We start from the raw sequence: 16,789 nt of genomic DNA, 5'->3' as shown, positions 1-16,789 counted from the left end.
AATTTTGTAACTCTCATGTACTCATATTGCTCCCCATGTGCTACTATCACTTGCTGTTCCATCAAGGTGTATTTATGTCTTGAAATATACAAAGAAGTCTTATGAACATTGATATTGAGAAATAAATGAAGGTGCTACAAAACCAAGCACACCACCTATGTTCTGCTGTTGTAGAATTTCTGTTCTTGATAGACTTTTCTGGCAGTTTTGTTACTAACATGCCCCATCACTGAGGAAAGTGGAAAATGGGAGCAGCATGTATTTCTTGACAACAACTTGGGGTTTTTTTCCCTTGTTTTAATGTAAACTTGATTGCTAAGAAGCGTGCCTCTCCTGGTACTTACAGCATCTATGGCATAATTCAAAAATAAAGGCACAAAAAATAGATAAAAGTAGGCACTCTATTTCTGTAATGTTTACCAGGACTTTGTTGTTTACCTTTGAATTATAGCTTTTCAAGCACTGAATAATCTGTGTCTAAATTAAATGCTATATTCAGTAAAGCAGTGGTGTTTGCTTGGATTTGAATATTTGCAGAATGGGGACTATATTCTCTTGTATAAGGCTGTATAAGTAAAGAGAATGATTTGCCAAAGAGGAAGAAGCAAATAAAGGGGAATTGTTTCCTTTTCTCACCAAGACATTTACTAGTCAGATGTTGAGAAGCTATAGTAAATTCAGCTGACATTAATGTAGCTAAAGTTTAGTGGTCTGTGGATTGAAAAAAGTAACTCTAGGCCAGACGTGCTTTCTAACTATGTTCAAGCACAAAGGGAGGAGATGGAAAAGGACCTCGCATGCAGGTGCCCCAGGACCAAAGAGCAAGATCAATGAAGTACCCTGTTTTTCACAAGCACCTAGCTTCCCCAGCTGAGGTTGAGTCCTGAAAATATAAGCATCTGCTAATAAGCACTTAGTGCTGTCCAGTCTAATTAGACTGTAAACAAAGGTGGCAGAAAAAAATGGAAGTGAGGAGGTGATACCCTTTGCTTAGCAGAGAAGAAAATGCCTCTTGTATCTCAGGATATTGCTTTTTCTATATGACTGTGTTGCTTCCTATCATCAAGTGTTTATGCTATTAGGATAAAGGACCAAACTGGATTCATATTTTACTCATCAAGACAAGATGACAAGTTGGTGTTTCTAAACTTTCTGTTTTAACATGCAATAAAATTTTAAGATGTTTGTCCACCCTGTAGTGTGAGTAATGGTAAAAAGCAGTGGTGTGTGTTGATCTGTTTTAACCTCACTATTAGCATGAAAGCAGAGAATTATTGAATTTTAGAGATGTCCAGTTAAGAAAAAGTTTAAAAAGACTAGAAACAGCCTTGATTCTGTGGAAAAGTACATGAAAAATGCTTTTTGCTGTAGCATGACTGATGAAAGTCAAACCCCCTTCTGAATGTTGAAAGGATAGAACTCAAAAAACTATTAAATCTGTACAGTAATTTAGGGGATAGCAATAAATCCATGGAACTAGGACAATCATCATATATTTTTGTGAAAGGGGGGGGGGGGGGGGGTACCTTGCTTGTCTGAATTCTTCCACTTGCTTTCATTTCCAACCAAATAAATAACATCTGTGCCCCTTAGTTTATGCCATGCTATGGCCTACAGGGCAGTAGAAAAAGCACCACCTAAAGAAAATGAAAAGGGTAATAATGCTTTATGTGGCCACATCCCTTCCTGTTTCTCTTCTCCCTGTGCATCACTCACGCTGTCAAGGAGAAAGCAGAAAATGTGCTGTGTGGCCTTTGGTTTTAGTTGTCTCCAAGGCAATTTCCTAACAGGATGATTTTTGTTTCCTTGCTTCAAAACTTTCCATGGATAACTCTTCAACTATAATTGCATGCTCTGGTTTCTCCTGAGCTCCTGTTGGCACTTGAGATCAGCCAGCAGTGGTTCAGATTTTGGCAGTATTGCAAGCGGTGGTATTGTAACTGAATGCTGGCTTCTTTAAAATCACTCTTGAGGGCTTACCAGGGTCTAACTCCAGAGAACTTTGTCAGCAGTTTCTACATGTTTTTCACTTATGGGAGTCTTGCATCTTAAAAAATTTCTATTTTGCTGCAATAGTTATGAAGCTTAGTAATGTCTTCTTAAGTGTGTGATGGCTTAGTTGTTAATATAGTATGCATAAAACTGTATAATTAATGCTTTTAAACATAAACTCTGGCCTTGCTTAGATTGTGAAATTTTTATACAGCCCAGGCCTCAGGAACATGTAGGAAATGAAGCACCTTACAGGCACACCCATGTTTTTTTTATTTTAAGTTGTAAGTAGGCTGTTAAATCTCAAAAAAATGTGTGTTCTATTTAGTATCTGTCTTTAGTACAGCTGTTCAGAGTTAAGAATCTTCTGTTGCTGCATTTCACTAAGATTTGAAGCTGTGAGATGATGTTTTTTTATAATCTTTAACTGAATTGCAAGCATAGTCTTCAAACGTATGGAGTGAGGGTTAGTCTTCCACCTCCTATGGCAAGTCAGTGGGAGTTTGGTGCCCTTTGGGATCTCCCCTGCAGTGCTTTTGACATTTTGCAGTGACGCTACCATAGCAGCAGGTGGGTGCAACTTATGGGGGGGCGAATCAGTCTGAATTTGGAAGGATTGGTCTCTTTGTAGTCAAATGAGCATTCAGGTTTTGTTGGACTGAGATTAAAGACCAGAGCGCCAGATGCAAGATGTGTATAGGCTCTGCCACTAACAAAAATGAGTGGAAGCTCCCCTTAATCTCAGTGGATATTGATTGGATCAGATAATTTATGAAGTGATCCTTGGTATTTAAAGTCCTAGAAGAAACCTTCAGCACCATTAATGAAAAATCAGATATATTTTTGTGCTGTATTTATTTACTGATAAGGAAGGCAGTCTGGCCCAGTATGTCTTTGAAGTGTTCATTCAGTATCTTGGTTTGGGGAAGTCTGGTAACTTGGCTTCCTGTGTAGTTAATATGGTACTGCTACACAATTCCTGAAGAGAGGGAGAGTCCAGCTGGTGAACCAGCTGTTGAATTTGGATAAATTATTACAAAGCACCTTGTAACAGCTGGTGTCAACAAGGAAGATTATAACTGCTAAGTCTAATAGAAATGTACTTAAATGGAACAGAATAAAATCTTTTCCTGGAATTCTCTGAAGTGTTTGTTCAGTTCTGTGTTACTCCTCAAAACCAGGCTTCACAACTGTTGTGTCAGCTTGCAAAGCAAAGTTAATTGTATGGAAAACTGTCTTAACAATAGAAACAAAATTCTTGTAAGAAGTTGAGCTGTGACCAGGTAAATTTGACTGTGGATCTAGACTGGTCATTTCTTGTTTCCTAGGCATTTTTAAAAAAACACTTCAAAGGTGCCACCTTCAGAAACATTCAGTGCAGGTCTAGCATAGTACGGTCAAGTCAGGGGCTTGTACAGATCTGTGGGAGCAGCGTCAGGTTAATGTTGAAGAACTCTGAAAACTCTGTACTTGGGTATCTATTTCCAGGTACCTGTCTATGAAATTCCCACAGTAAGTACCTGTATGCCTGTACAGATGGTCAAATGTGAGTTTTATACTGTTACAGTGTCAGTAATATTCCGATGAAGATTTCTCATGTTGCCCACGTGATAGTAAGAGGTGGAGCTCATTCTTTGTTTTCAAACTCTTACTAGATTAATCTAGTCAGAGCTGTGGAGATGTAGTCAAGATCTTGATTGTCTGGGTGATGCTTTTGAGTGGGCTTCACCCCAGGACAAACATACTAGAAATCGTATTGTGAGTTCCTACTGTCTGATTCTGTTTACAGATTGTCTTTTAACATTGTTGAATACTTGTGTTGTTTTCTCCCTTATTCTTCTGGAGTGTCTGTTCCAGATTTGTTTTAGATTTAACCTTTTTTTTTTTTTCTTTAATTGTAAGTGAACAAAACTTGCTTGGATGTCCCAAGTGGAACTTTTGTTTTGACCTTTTAGTCAGGGTGATGCGCTGCTGTGCTTCCTGCTTTTGTTGTGATGGTGATGAAAAGTGCAATTCCAGAGACCGTTCCCCAAGAACTATTTTTTATTTTGCTAATATTCCTATGTGCTGTTTTTTATCACTTATTGACATATAATGTCTGAAACCGTGATATGAATTTCAGGTCCTAAGCAGGCTTCTGCACGAGGGCTATTCAACTCAGTTGCTACTCTGGCTTCTTTGGTAATTTATTCGTATCAATGGTCAAGACACAAAGCTTGGGTGGTGAGAAGGAGGGAGGAACTGTGTCCTGTGAGGGACAATGCAGTTTGTAATGCCACTTATCTGGGAACTATACTTCTGGCTCTGGTACTCATGAGTAGTAGTGGTGTCCTGAGTTTAAGGTATAAAAAACTATAATATAGAGTTGTCTGCCATCAAGTAACCTTGTCCTGTCTTTTCTCTCTTTTGATTGATCATCTGATTGTCTGTTTCTATTTTATAAAAGGTAATTCTTCTGTAATTCAGATGTTACTGTTCTGACCTGCAGATTCTTGGAGTCTTGTATTTTCTTGTGCTGTGTTTATATGATTAATGTTTACCCCTGCAGTCATGTTGGTATAAAGTATCCGTGAAATATTTTGACTTCAAGAACAATCTGTGTGACAAAGCAGCAGTTTTGCTGGTTTGGTAAAACTGCTACAGCCTAAGTCTTCCAATAAAACTGCATTATGTTTCTATGTCAGAGCTAACATTTCTAAGAATCTTACTTAAGATGGGAGAAGTCTGTAGATTAGGTTGAAATGGCAACACAAATTATAGCTGTTACACTAATACCTGTATGTTGAGCAGCAGTTATTTTGGCTTGGTTTCTTTTCTCCCAGCCTTCTGACTGAAACAACCTCAATCTATAATTTTGTAGGTAATGTAGATGTGACTGTTTTACTTTGATGTATTTTTAAAATCTTTCACTTCTCTCTAGCTTTGTAACTGGCTACTCAAGTTTTTAGTCCTGATACTGTGAAAACTTAGTAACTGGCAGTGATGGATAGCATCTGCCATGTTGGCTTAATGCTTTTGCCAGTGTTGTATTTGTGTTGTATCCATGAGGAAAACTGCTTTTGATGATCTGTGGAAGTCTTTTGTAATAGTTTATATTTTGAAGAGCTAATGCAGAATACCTAGTTTTCTCAAGTCAGCTGAAAACTCAAAAGTGATATGGAAGCTTAGCAAAAGTTTCCTATTGCCACCAATATTTTGAGGCTAAAACTGTTCCTTTTTTGTTCATTTGTGTTTGCACAGAAACTGTGTGAGGGAATTCTAAACATCCTTGAAAAAGACACAAAAACTTCATGTCAAGTTGCCTGTCTGGAGGCCCTCCGTATTCTCTCCAGGGACAAGAAGGTTTTAGTGCCTGTAACCACGAAGAGGAACATGCAGATACTTATGAGGCTAGCAAAGCTGGACACTGTGGAAGATCCTTTGGAGAGAATGTCTGAATTTCCTGTTATAGTAGAAGCTTTAAAATGCCTCTGTAACATAATTTTTAATAGTGCTGTTGCACAGAAGCTCAGTTTGGAACTGAATCTTGCAGCTATGCTCTGCAATCTCCTGGAAAAATGCAAGGACCAACAGTTTGTTGATGACATTAAATGCTTTGATTTGCGACTCCTCTTCCTCTTGTCGCTTCTGCACACAGATATTAGATCGCAGTTACGCCAGGAACTACAAGGGGTGCAAGTTTTGACTCAGGCTTTGGAAAGTTCCCTGAGTGTAAGATGGGTGGAAGAATATAAAACAGCAGAAGATCGTGACAGGCCTCTGTCTTTGCAAGAGACAGATTGTGCCATTGAGGCCCTAAAGGCTCTTTTTAATGTAACACTTGACAGTTGGAATGTCCACAGCGAGGTAAGGCTTAGCAGAAGTGTTTTTTAAATTGGTTTTGTTTAGCCTGCAAGAGCCAGAACCAGCAGGTAGATACACAAGGCAGTTGTCCAATCCCCAGAGCAAGAATCCTTAACGTTTGCTACTGTAATTTTGATGGAATATGATTGCATTTTTCAAAATAGCAGCTCAGGTAGTCTTGAAATTTTACATCATAATTTCTCTACATGCAAAATCAGTCTGAGAAAATTGTCTGAGTTCTGATTGTGTCATGTATTGATGATCTTGGGCTTTCAAAAGGTGTTGAGTCTTTAATGCTTGTTGCTTTGATTAACAAAATAAATTCTTTGTTCTTGTTACTACTTAGGCAAAAAATCTAATCCATACATTTTCTGTGTAGTGGGAGCATAGCTTGAATTATATAATGCAAGTTAGAAGTGTATCTTTTCAAGTAAAAAATTCAAGAACAACTACTTCATAAGAGTCTTAGATTTCAAAAGAAAATAAATGCTGTTATTAATAATTAGCTGGCTAGGAAAAACTTTTGAATGTAAATCTGTCAGATGGCTACATCTCTGGAGATTGTGGACTATAGCAACAGGGTAATAATTAGAGCTGAGAAGTCTCCCTGATTTTGTTTTCCTTGGCATGATGATAAGCATGACTCTTAATTTTTAACAAGTAACTGAAGGAAGAGTGGTACTGTTTTTAATACCTTTATCTCCCATCCTTCCAACACCAGGTTTGGACATAAATGTGATTTTTTAAGATGAGGTCAAGTATGATAACCAAGTGCATTTACACTGTTACATCTTATGAATAAGATTTATCTTTTTTTTTTTTTCATTATGACATCAGATTATTTTTTTTCTTAGATAAATATGCTTCCTATTTGTTGCATCCCTAAATTTATAAACAGAAATTATAAGAATAACTTTTTTGTTGTTGAATAACCCAAGTCTGTGCTACAGTAATAGAATTATATAGGGAATCTTTCTTTTTAGTCCACATCATATTGTCTCTAAACCAGTGTTGTTAACTTTTCACTGGGCATTGTAAATATGCAGCATATTATAAAGCTAAGCAGAAGTTTATAGTAGTTAAAATTGACAAGTAATTGTTCCCTTTAGTGCATTGGACTGAACATCAAATAAGACTTTAATCATAACATTAAGGAATGTAAAACTTGAGAAAAGTCTGAAGCTTATTCTTTGCTTTAATGTCTCAAGAATACGCTTAGTAAGAAATCCTGAAATTTAAGACAGGGGGGTGAGGGAGGGGAGGGAATCAGGGAAGCTAATACTTAAACTTTCAAGGAAATTTAAAGAAAGTGAGGGACTTTTCTCTTGATTGCATTCCTGACTTAGACCTTTATTGAAAATAACTTTGTCAGAGAAAGTTCTTTGTATAGTCAAGTGATTGTTTTGGAGATAAAAGCTTGAGTGGAAAAAGTTAAATCATGTGACAAGGCTATATGAATATCTGCTAGTTCAGAGTTTGAGAAGTATCATCTCTGTGATTAAGTCCTTTGTGGAGGATATGTCAGGTGTTAAGTTGGAAAATGAAGCTGTATTACATGTTCACCTCTTGAAGTAAGCTCTTGAAATCTGGATCTTGAAGTTGGAGTAATACTGGGAATCTTGTGAGATGAAAAGCCTGGTTTACTGCAGAAGGGCAGGCAGGAGGTGGCACACAGTCATGGTGTTACCTGATGAAGTTTCCTGTGGCTGTTGTCTGTGGAATGAGGGAGGTTTTGTCCCACAAAACTTTTTCTCCCTGAAGACTCCAAGCATGCAGCTGTCAGGAAAACTTCCTTTAGACTGGAGGAAATTTCAGTGTTAGTAACTTCTTTGGGTTTTTTCAATTTTTGGATGAGAGGTTAAGACATTCTGGGGTGGAAGAAGCTTGTTTTGAGATAACTCTCTACACAAATTTCCTAAAAGCAAGGAAACTTTATTTAAAGAGCTCTTTAGTAGTTGTAAACTGCCAGATATGTTACATGACATTCTGCTTAGCAAGTATCCCTGTGGAAATATTAATGATCTGTAGGAAGAGTAAACAGTATGTTAATTAAGTGGGCTGAAGATGCAGAATTTGAAGAGATTACAAATAGTGGATGGGATGGAAAATAAAAGGAGAGCAGAGAGGTTAGGCATGTGGGTAGAAAACTAAATGAGATCCACCCTAAGGGGCAGAGAACCATTTGAAACACCCGTATTTAATGACAAGATGGTTTCAAAGTAGCAAAGCCAGACAAGAGCCGCAGGTGGTACAGTTGGCAGATTTGGATGCTGATGTTACAAAAGATGCATTGGGGTGCTTTGTGCTAGCTCAAACACACCAGAACATATGATGGATGCCAAGAAGAGCTAATGAAAAAGGACGAGGACAATGATACACACAGTTAAATGATTGCAGATACTGGTGTACTTTTGTGTGGCTGCTGTCTGGTGGGAGACTGGAAGGGGGAATTGCTTGGAGAGAGCAAAAGTAGGGCAAATAAGGTTGCTGAGAGTAGAGAAGTTATTAACGAAATGGAGAAAAGGTATCAAGGGAATAGAAGCAAGTGAATTAGGAAAAGAAACAGACTGGGTGGGGGAATGAAACTGTTGGCAGCAAAAGGTCTAAATGAGGAGGAGGAAAATTATAATAAATGAAGAACATATGTAATCTAAATGGATGAAGAGGCGGCTGGGTGTAAATACAGAAAGGAAGATAGTAGTGGTATATTAAGAGCAGTGGTATGGAATTGAAGAAATGCTTGTAATGGGATTTTTTGGTAGTAAAGGTTCATTTAACTGGAAACAAGTCCCCAGCGACTTTTACAAGGCCTAGTTAAAAGGCCAGCATATGGCAGTTACATTGCATTAAGCATTCAGTGAACTCTAAGGTACAGTCCTTTTATTGATAGGGATGGATGTTATGATCTAATAGGTATTTTCCATCTTTAATTTTTATTATTCTAGTGACCTGAAACCCCACTTGCAATCTTCAAAATGAAAAAATGTCTTCATAATTTATATTTATATAGAATGAATCTCATCAATTTCGTTACATGGCTGCCATCCTTCGACACTGCTTATTATCCACGGGCCCTACTGAAGACAAAACTGAAGAGTTGCACAGGTTGGTAAAATTGCAGGACCAATCTATTTTTAAAGGTTATTTATTTTTTTAAAAATAGAAAAAAAAATACTTTGCCTGAAATCTAAAGTGGAAATCTGAGAAACAATGGAAAGTAGTAATTTTGAGTAAAATATTATTAATCTTTTTGATCTAAACTGTTTGCCTGAAATATTTTTTTAAGCATGTCCACCATTCCAGAGAGAAAGTGGCTGGCAATATTGTTATTTTTGGTGAATAATAATGAAGCCGACCTGAAATCTTTTGTGTGTGTGTGTGTTTAACTGAAGATGAAAATGCATATGGAAGTTCTAGGGGCAGTGCAAATTGAAGTGAAATGCAACTTCTGTTGTTTTGCACAGAAGCAGATGGAAAAAATGCTTTTGCGATTTTTTTTTTTATGTAACTTTTGAAATTCTGATAGGTTGGGATGGAATTAATAAGGTGACATTTTATCTCCAGTAGCTCTAGGCTGCTTTATTAAAAGTACAGATATCAGTTCCCTGGTAATGGTGGGGTTTTTTTCAAAGATGAGTGAATCATCTTGTGGTTTTAGGTGCGTTGGGTTTTTTCCTCAGTCCTGCACCCAACTGTTTGTTATGTATTTGCAGCCAACAATTCAATCCCAATTTAGAGTATTTTTAGTGAGGTGGTAGTTCTCTGTTCAGTGTTACTGTTTTTTTTCTGTGACACCCTTATTTTTATCCAAGTAGGTCAGCTCTTCTCAGGGCCTCAGCAATCAAAGTTAGTGTTGCTGTTTTCTTCTTCAGTGATGTCCGTATATCTAACTGTAGGATCTTTTGAAGATCTTCTTCTGAACCAGCAGGCTCCAGGAAGAAGGATATAGCTTTTCACACCCAGCAATCTTGAAAGTGTTAAATGAACTTGATTAAAATCTTGGAAAGTTCTTAGAGATCAACAGTCTTAGTAGGTGAACACTAAAATCCTACATCAGAGCCCTTCTCAGTTGGTGCAGACTAGTTTGGAATAATTTAGGATACCACTGCAATAGTTGCCATGACTAAAGTTAGTGCTGAGTGTTTCCTAAAAGGCACTCAGTGTTTTCTCTTTGCTGCTGCTTATGGTGGTTATTTTGCACTCTCATCCTCCTTTAAAGGGAGGGACTGGTGGGAATGAATTGACCACTGCTGGGAAAATTGAACAGGTTTGAATAAATTCAACTACAAGAAGACAGAGATAGACCTTTAGCATTTAAGTTTGTATGTAGTCAGCAAGACTGCTTGATATTCTGCTGAATTATTATACAGCTGATGCTTTTCCCGTGAAAACACGTTGTGTGTCCTTGTCCAAGAATCTAGTCTAATCACCCTGTAAAATTCAATTATCTTGTGCTGTTGCAAAAGGGTGCATGTTTTGCAGGTCCTTTTGGTTTTAGCTTTTGCAGATGAGATCCAGAAAGGGCTTTACTTATAGAAGTAGGCAGCTCTGAAGAATATGTAGTATTGGTGTGATTTCTGTCCTTGCTTTTTTCAGTCAGAAGGGATATTTTGTGTAGAGATGCTGCCCACATAGACCTTACGGAGACACCGAGTCAAGGCAAGGTTTCTCCATAGTTCTGAGAGTGGGAAGCAGAAAAGAAATGAGTGGTTATCACTGCCTTGTGTCACTTCAGTTGTTTCTCCTACTCCATCAGACAGTATAGCACTGCATCAGTCTTTCTGTTATGCTGGGAAAACAACTTTCTCCCTATGTTAGCTTACTGTAGCTAGTTTGTTTAGCTCAAGTTGATACAAAAAAGAATGCAAGGATAGTGTTGCTGCACGTGGTATTTGACATTGATGTATGTCACACTTGGGGTTTTTTACTGTGCTAGAAGAGCACTGCACAGGTTTTAACTTCTGTGATTCAAATATTTGAGCCAATTTGCAGAACCTGAGTTTTGTCTTTGAATGCTACAGGGCGCAATAAGAACAGAATAATTTAATACACTTTTCCACTAAGATTATTCATGAGGCAGCTCTGGAATAGAAAGGGTATACTCAGAATAATGCCCCTGCAAATCCTCAGAGGGATCAGAGGCCTGGATCAGAGGGCCCCACTTCAAGTCCCCGGATGTATTTGGTCAAGCAAAACTTTCATTCCTGATAGGAGCTTCAATAATGAGTGAGTATACTTGTGTTAGCAGTCTATAGCTAACACTGCATAGCTGAAAAAAACGAGGCTGTGTCATCGCTGGGGCTGTTCTGTATGCTGGACTCTGACCGTGCAGTCGTTATTGCTGGAGATGAGGTGTGAGTCAGAGAGCAGAGTGCAACTTCTCGCTCTGCTTTCCACCTGGAGCCTATCAGTAAGGCGACTGAAAAAATGTTGAAAATTGAATAAAATATGAGCAGTGCTGAATGCAGAATAAACTTTATGACGCATCAGGGAGGTATATTTCTTAGAATTGCTGATCACTTGCACTTCTCTAAGTTTGTAAATCTGAAGAATGTAAGATGCTTAAATGAAGGGTTCAGGCAGCCAGTTAGAGCACGTCGTATGAATACTTGTGCTCTGAATGTGTAAGCCGAGGATTTATTTCATGTGAGCATCAGGTGTTGGATACATGCCCTGAGCTGTGATGTACTGATTGTCAGTGTGACTCTATTGCTAATAAATAAGCAGAAGTTACCTATAAAAATATCTTAACTAATTTAGTACCTGGTATTGTTGTCATTATTGTGATTCTGTCATGTCATTACTTAGCGTTTGAATATGAACAGTTTAAAGCACCACATATTAGAGTGAGTGCCATTTTTGCCCACTAACAAGGTTTTAATCAAGGCATTCAGCAGCTCTAAATAGGCCTTTGCTTCTGAATTTGCATATCAGGAGGGGGCTGGGAGCATGAGTGGGTGGATGTCATGTCCCAGTGATTAATGATCTCTAGGAAGCCGAAAAGGGGAGAGTAATATACGCAGTATTTCTACCCCCTGGAGTAGGAATGCAAACACTATTGTGCAGATCTGTGCATAGTCAGTGACTTCCTGGTAGCTGGAGAATTTCATACACTCCTCTGCCACAAATAAAACTGTCAGTGGAGTGACAAAGATCAGAAAGCCGGGCTTCATTTATTGAAAAGAATAGCTCAGACACAGTGATCCAGAAAATTAATTTTGTAGGTGTTGGGAACTTGGTTGTTTAATAAGAAACTGGTAAAAAGAGAACTTTTGATGAAAGGCCTGAAGCCACCAAATATTTGTTGAATTTCAGTCTGTTTTGTTTCTCAGTATTCCTGAATTATTGGAGAGGAATAACTTCCATGATATAAAAGATGTATCTTAAACAGGAATTAGAAACAAACCAAAGAGAACAAGCTTTCCAAAAAGCAGAAGTTGTCTGAATTTCAATTGCTAAAAGAGCAGAAGGGAGATGGCACAGTGTGGAACAGCCACCCAGTCCGATCAGACCAAAACCAGCAGATCTGTTAGAAATCCTGTTATGTTTGATTGCCATTATTTGCTTTTTCTTTTACTAATTCTTTGTTAAAAATGCATTAACAACATCAAAACTGAGGGCATCTTCTATGTAGGTATTATTAAAAGTGTTAAATGAAGTTGTTTGAAAAGCCTTCTCTGTTCATGGAACACTTTGTCAATCCTTGAAACATCAGTGCTCATAGTTTCATTGATAGCTTTGAGATCTGCATATGTATGTCCAAATAGCTCTGTAGTATTCCTGAATATATCCATTTATAAGTTTAGTTGAGCATCAGCTAGTAAATAATGACAGAATTTTAATTTTTGCAGTATCTGTGTAATTTAGCCCCATATTCAGGAAGAGTACAAATGCAAGTCTGTCTAATGAGAACAGGATAGATAGCAAACTCAAGGGGTGTGTACCATGCAAGGGACCCTTGCAAAATTCCGTCTTACTCCATCAAAGAGGAGGGAGGGACCCTGTGGTCTAATTTAAATCACTTAATGGATATTTGGGAAGTGTTCCTCTCTGCTTTGTAGAGTGCAAAGACTGCCAGTTACTGAAAGGTGGGGCTTGGTAAATAAACCTGAATCTTTTTTTTCTAATGTGTTAAAATCCTTCTGTATTTCCTGTACACTACAAGTTAAGTAAAGGTGAAAATATTACCTGAGAAATTACCACCACGCCCCACTGTTACAGGAGGAGGAAATGTGTAGTTTGTCACATTAATGATGGTAATATGGGTGCACTGTAAAATGTTTTAAGGTTCAAGGAGGAAAAAAGCTCTGACCGCTGCAAGTCAATGTGAGAGTTCCCCCTGCTGTCCTGCAAGATCTGCTGCTGTAACATACTGCTGGAAGCTGTGCCTTATCTATGGGAAAGGGTACTGTGGGGGCTGGAAGTAATAGTGCACTGCTGCAGCGTAGCTTTTGGAGCTTTTGTCTTTCTTTTTTCTTGTTTGTTCCAAGAGCCAGCGCTCAGGCGATAATGCATGCCACCTTCCTTAAAACCCAGAGAGCAGAAAATAAAGCATTGTTTGAGTTGCAAGGCCTCTTTTTGGTTGCAGTTGTACAAACAGTTTATGGTGAGTTGTACTCTGTTTTTAATTCTTTCTTCCAAATGAATAATGAATCTCTAAAATCTGTTTCAGCAATGCAATCAACCTCTTAAGCAATGTTCCCGTTTCTTGCTTGGATGTTCTTATTAGTCCATCATCCCAAGTGGAAACAGATATAAAATACAATGGCATGAATATGGGAGCAATTCAGATTTTACTGGATTTCATGGAGAAGAGAATAGACAAGGTATGGGCTGCAAAGATCCTTCACAAAAAGGGCCTCTTTCATTAAAACAAAATTGCACATATGTAAAGCTTCTTAGAAACCTTTCAGACAGCATTTAGCACAAATCTGGATGTCCTTGCTTCTAGATTGTGAAACACCTCAAAATTGAGAACAAATTCCTGTGAATATCTGAAGTGTACTGGCTTGTGTGTGGTTTTAAGGATGAACATTTGGCTCTTTGTTTATATCTATGTAAAGTTCATGTTTTGACTGTCACATAGGACTGCATTGAAGGGTTCATAGGATTTGAAAAGGAAAAATTGCTCTTAAAAATGTTTTATTTCTATTTGGTTTTATTTTAGGGAAGTAGCTATAGAGAAGGTCTGACTCCAGTTCTCAGTTTATTAACTGAATGCTGCCGAACTCATAGGAATATCAGAAAGTTTATCAAAGCTCAGGTAAGTAAAATATTCATCAAAATCTGACTGAAGCTAATACACTTTTTGAGGTTTGTACATCAGTGCAAGACACTGATACTTTAAAGGTATGAATGGTTGCATATTAAATTACTCACAAAATTCTCTGCAGTATTCTTTTCTGTTAGGTCTCTGACAACTGTTATAGCTATAAAAATAATTTTTTGGACATGTAAATCAATAGATATTATGACCTAAATTCCACAATACATTTTGTAGAGCTGTTAAATAATAGCATTAGAGATATCGTAAAGCTCTGTTAATGTGGGTCACCATGGATTATGTGACACACAGGCAAAGAACTCGGTGAGGTCTGTCGCCTTATATCCAGCATATCAAAAAAATTCCAGTGCAGTTAATAAAACTTTGCAAAGCTTTGTGATAGCCAGGGAAGCTACAGGTGCTTTGATGGGTTCTGCTTGAACTTCAGTTTAACCTGACATCAGCAGGCAGTACTGATTGGAATTGAAACTTGTGTACCAGTGTGTATCAGCTGTTCTGTCAGAGTAAAACTCTGTCCCTGAACAGAGGCACACTTCATCACTTGGTCTCTTAGAAGAGCTGTTTAATACAGTACAGACTGTGGGTAGGCTTTTTACAGGAAAAAAGATTTTTCCATGCCATGGTTAAAGATGTAAAGAATCTGTGTGGTTCACAGTGATTGGATGTGCTGTTTTCTGTTTTGCTGCTTTTCCTGAAGTTGAGTGCAGGCAACTTAAAAGATGAGCAAGGGAAAGAGGGCTGAAACCAGCTGAGAAATGTTCTTTCTCTTAAGCTGCAGTGATTTTTGGGTTGCATTGTAGATACCACTCCGGGATCAAGATTGAGCCTGAATTCACGAATGGGGTTTATAATGGAAAAGAGCATATGTATTTTTTGCTTCTCTCAACTATACCAGAAAAGTGGTTTTGAAGAATTTAAGAAACTCGTTCTTGGTGCTCATTGTTTTTGTTTGCAGTATTTCTTTCCTAGGATACTCATGATCTGTTAAGTAAAAAAAAAAAAAAAAAAAAAATTGCAGAGCAGAATGTTCAGAAGTTAGAAAATGAAGTTGTCTGCATGTTTTTATGACATCTCGGCATCTAGATGTCAGGATGTAACTGCATGCTGTCTCCTACCACAGGGCTACTGCCTCATTTAGTGCACAGAATGGATGGGTATTGCTAACTGCATGACCGGATGTTTGATATTTTGAATTACCCTCATTGTTAAGTGTTGGCCTTAGGCTTTATTTATTGTGCACTATTCAAATTCTGATCTGAAGACAGAATGATTAATTTCCTCACGGACTGTCCTGTGGCACTCATCACTGTATTAGTATTAGAGTACTCTAAAAACATTAATTCATTCTTACAACAGTCTGTGAAATGGCAGTAATGTTACTATCCCCATTGGGGAAAGTAAGCAGGGACAAAGTAAAATGCTTTTGCTAACTGTTTGAATACTTAGTTTGAAAAAGAGTGGGTCTGTTTTGTTCAAAGTAGTCAGTACTGTAGCATTCATTTGTTTAAGTATCACTTCCTAGTGAGTCCAATTTCAGTAGTAATTGTGCAATAATTTTGCACAGAACATGACATTTTACATTAGACACCTAGAAGACAAAGGACCTGCAATTTCTTATGACAATTAGTGACATCTTTGGTTTCATTCCCCAGCAAAACATTGAAGATCTATAAATCTTATAGGAGTCTTCAGATGATTAATTATTTCATATTATGGCCCAGATTTGATTGCAGATCATATCATATCCTGTGAATGTGAAAAAAGTACTGTAGGTTTTGAGTCTGAAAGCAGATGCACAAGGAGGTGGAAGTTAGGTTGCAAAACCAGCCACATTTCTGACACCTCCTGCCTTTCTTGAGGGTTGAAGTTAACAATATTAATGACATTTAATGAGAAAAGAGTGTGTTTGGGGAAATGTTAAATAGTGTTTTCTCCAAAATCTTTTATAAATTTAGCTTGAGCTTTTAAAAGAGTGTTTTCTAGGAGAAGAAAACGTTTCCTCTATGCATGTAGAGCCAATTTTTGAAATTTATGGTAGTAGAACTTGCAGTGTGACTTATTTTCCTGTTTCATTATAAGTATATTCATTTGTTCTGCATAAATCACACATTATGGTAATACCATAATTTTCCTTAAGCTGGTCTTTTCAATGCTTTTTCTACATATCTGAGCATAAGAAGCCAAGAGCGTGAGGTTACTGCTGCCTGTTGGCCAACTGTTTTGGGACACTCATTTGTGCTCTTAAAATGCTAATAGTTGTCTTTTTCTTTTTTTAGTCTGTTTGGTACTGAGTACTCTTTTGTCCGTGGTGGCAGACCAGAAGGCCTGAATATATTAAGAAGCAAGAGTCATTACTAGGGCATGTCAACATAGTTGTCTTGATTTTATTCCTTTTTTTGAAGGAGCAGAGTTTACAGTATTGTCTTGTTCTGTTGACTGTGTTTCTGCAAGGATTGGATAGGTATTGCCATGCATTCTATGCTGGTTTTCCTCTTTTTGTGCTGCTAGGTATTGCCTCCATTAAGAGATGTATCGAACCGTCCAGAAGTTGGCACAACAGTGAGAAACAAGCTTGTGCGTCTTATGACACATGTTGACCTTGGAGTAAAGCAAATTGCAGCAGAATTTCTTTTTGTTCTTTGTAAAGAGAGAGGTAAAAATTACTTTTTT

At 37.7% G+C, this 16,789-nt stretch overlaps 1 protein-coding gene across 3 annotated transcripts in view; it reads left to right on the top strand.

Annotated features, from left to right (window-relative positions):
* Positions 1–16,789, top strand: part of RIC8B (RIC8 guanine nucleotide exchange factor B) — a 37,129-nt gene that overhangs the window by 9,060 nt on the left and 11,280 nt on the right. For all 3 annotated transcript variants that reach the window (XM_074901916.1, XM_074901918.1, XM_074901917.1), the window contains exons 3-7: positions 5,233–5,838; positions 8,846–8,940; positions 13,508–13,661; positions 14,003–14,098; positions 16,628–16,772. In XM_074901916.1, coding sequence (XP_074758017.1) covers positions 5,233–5,838; positions 8,846–8,940; positions 13,508–13,661; positions 14,003–14,098; positions 16,628–16,772 — 1,096 coding nt within the window. The remainder of the gene's footprint in view (positions 1–5,232; positions 5,839–8,845; positions 8,941–13,507; positions 13,662–14,002; positions 14,099–16,627; positions 16,773–16,789) is intronic.

Source organism: Athene noctua, chromosome 3 (genome assembly GCF_965140245.1).
Source record: "Athene noctua chromosome 3, bAthNoc1.hap1.1, whole genome shotgun sequence".
Lineage (NCBI taxonomy): Eukaryota > Metazoa > Chordata > Aves > Strigiformes > Strigidae > Athene > Athene noctua.
Note: the sequence above shows the minus strand (reverse complement) of the source record. Positions and strands in the feature narration are given on the sequence as shown.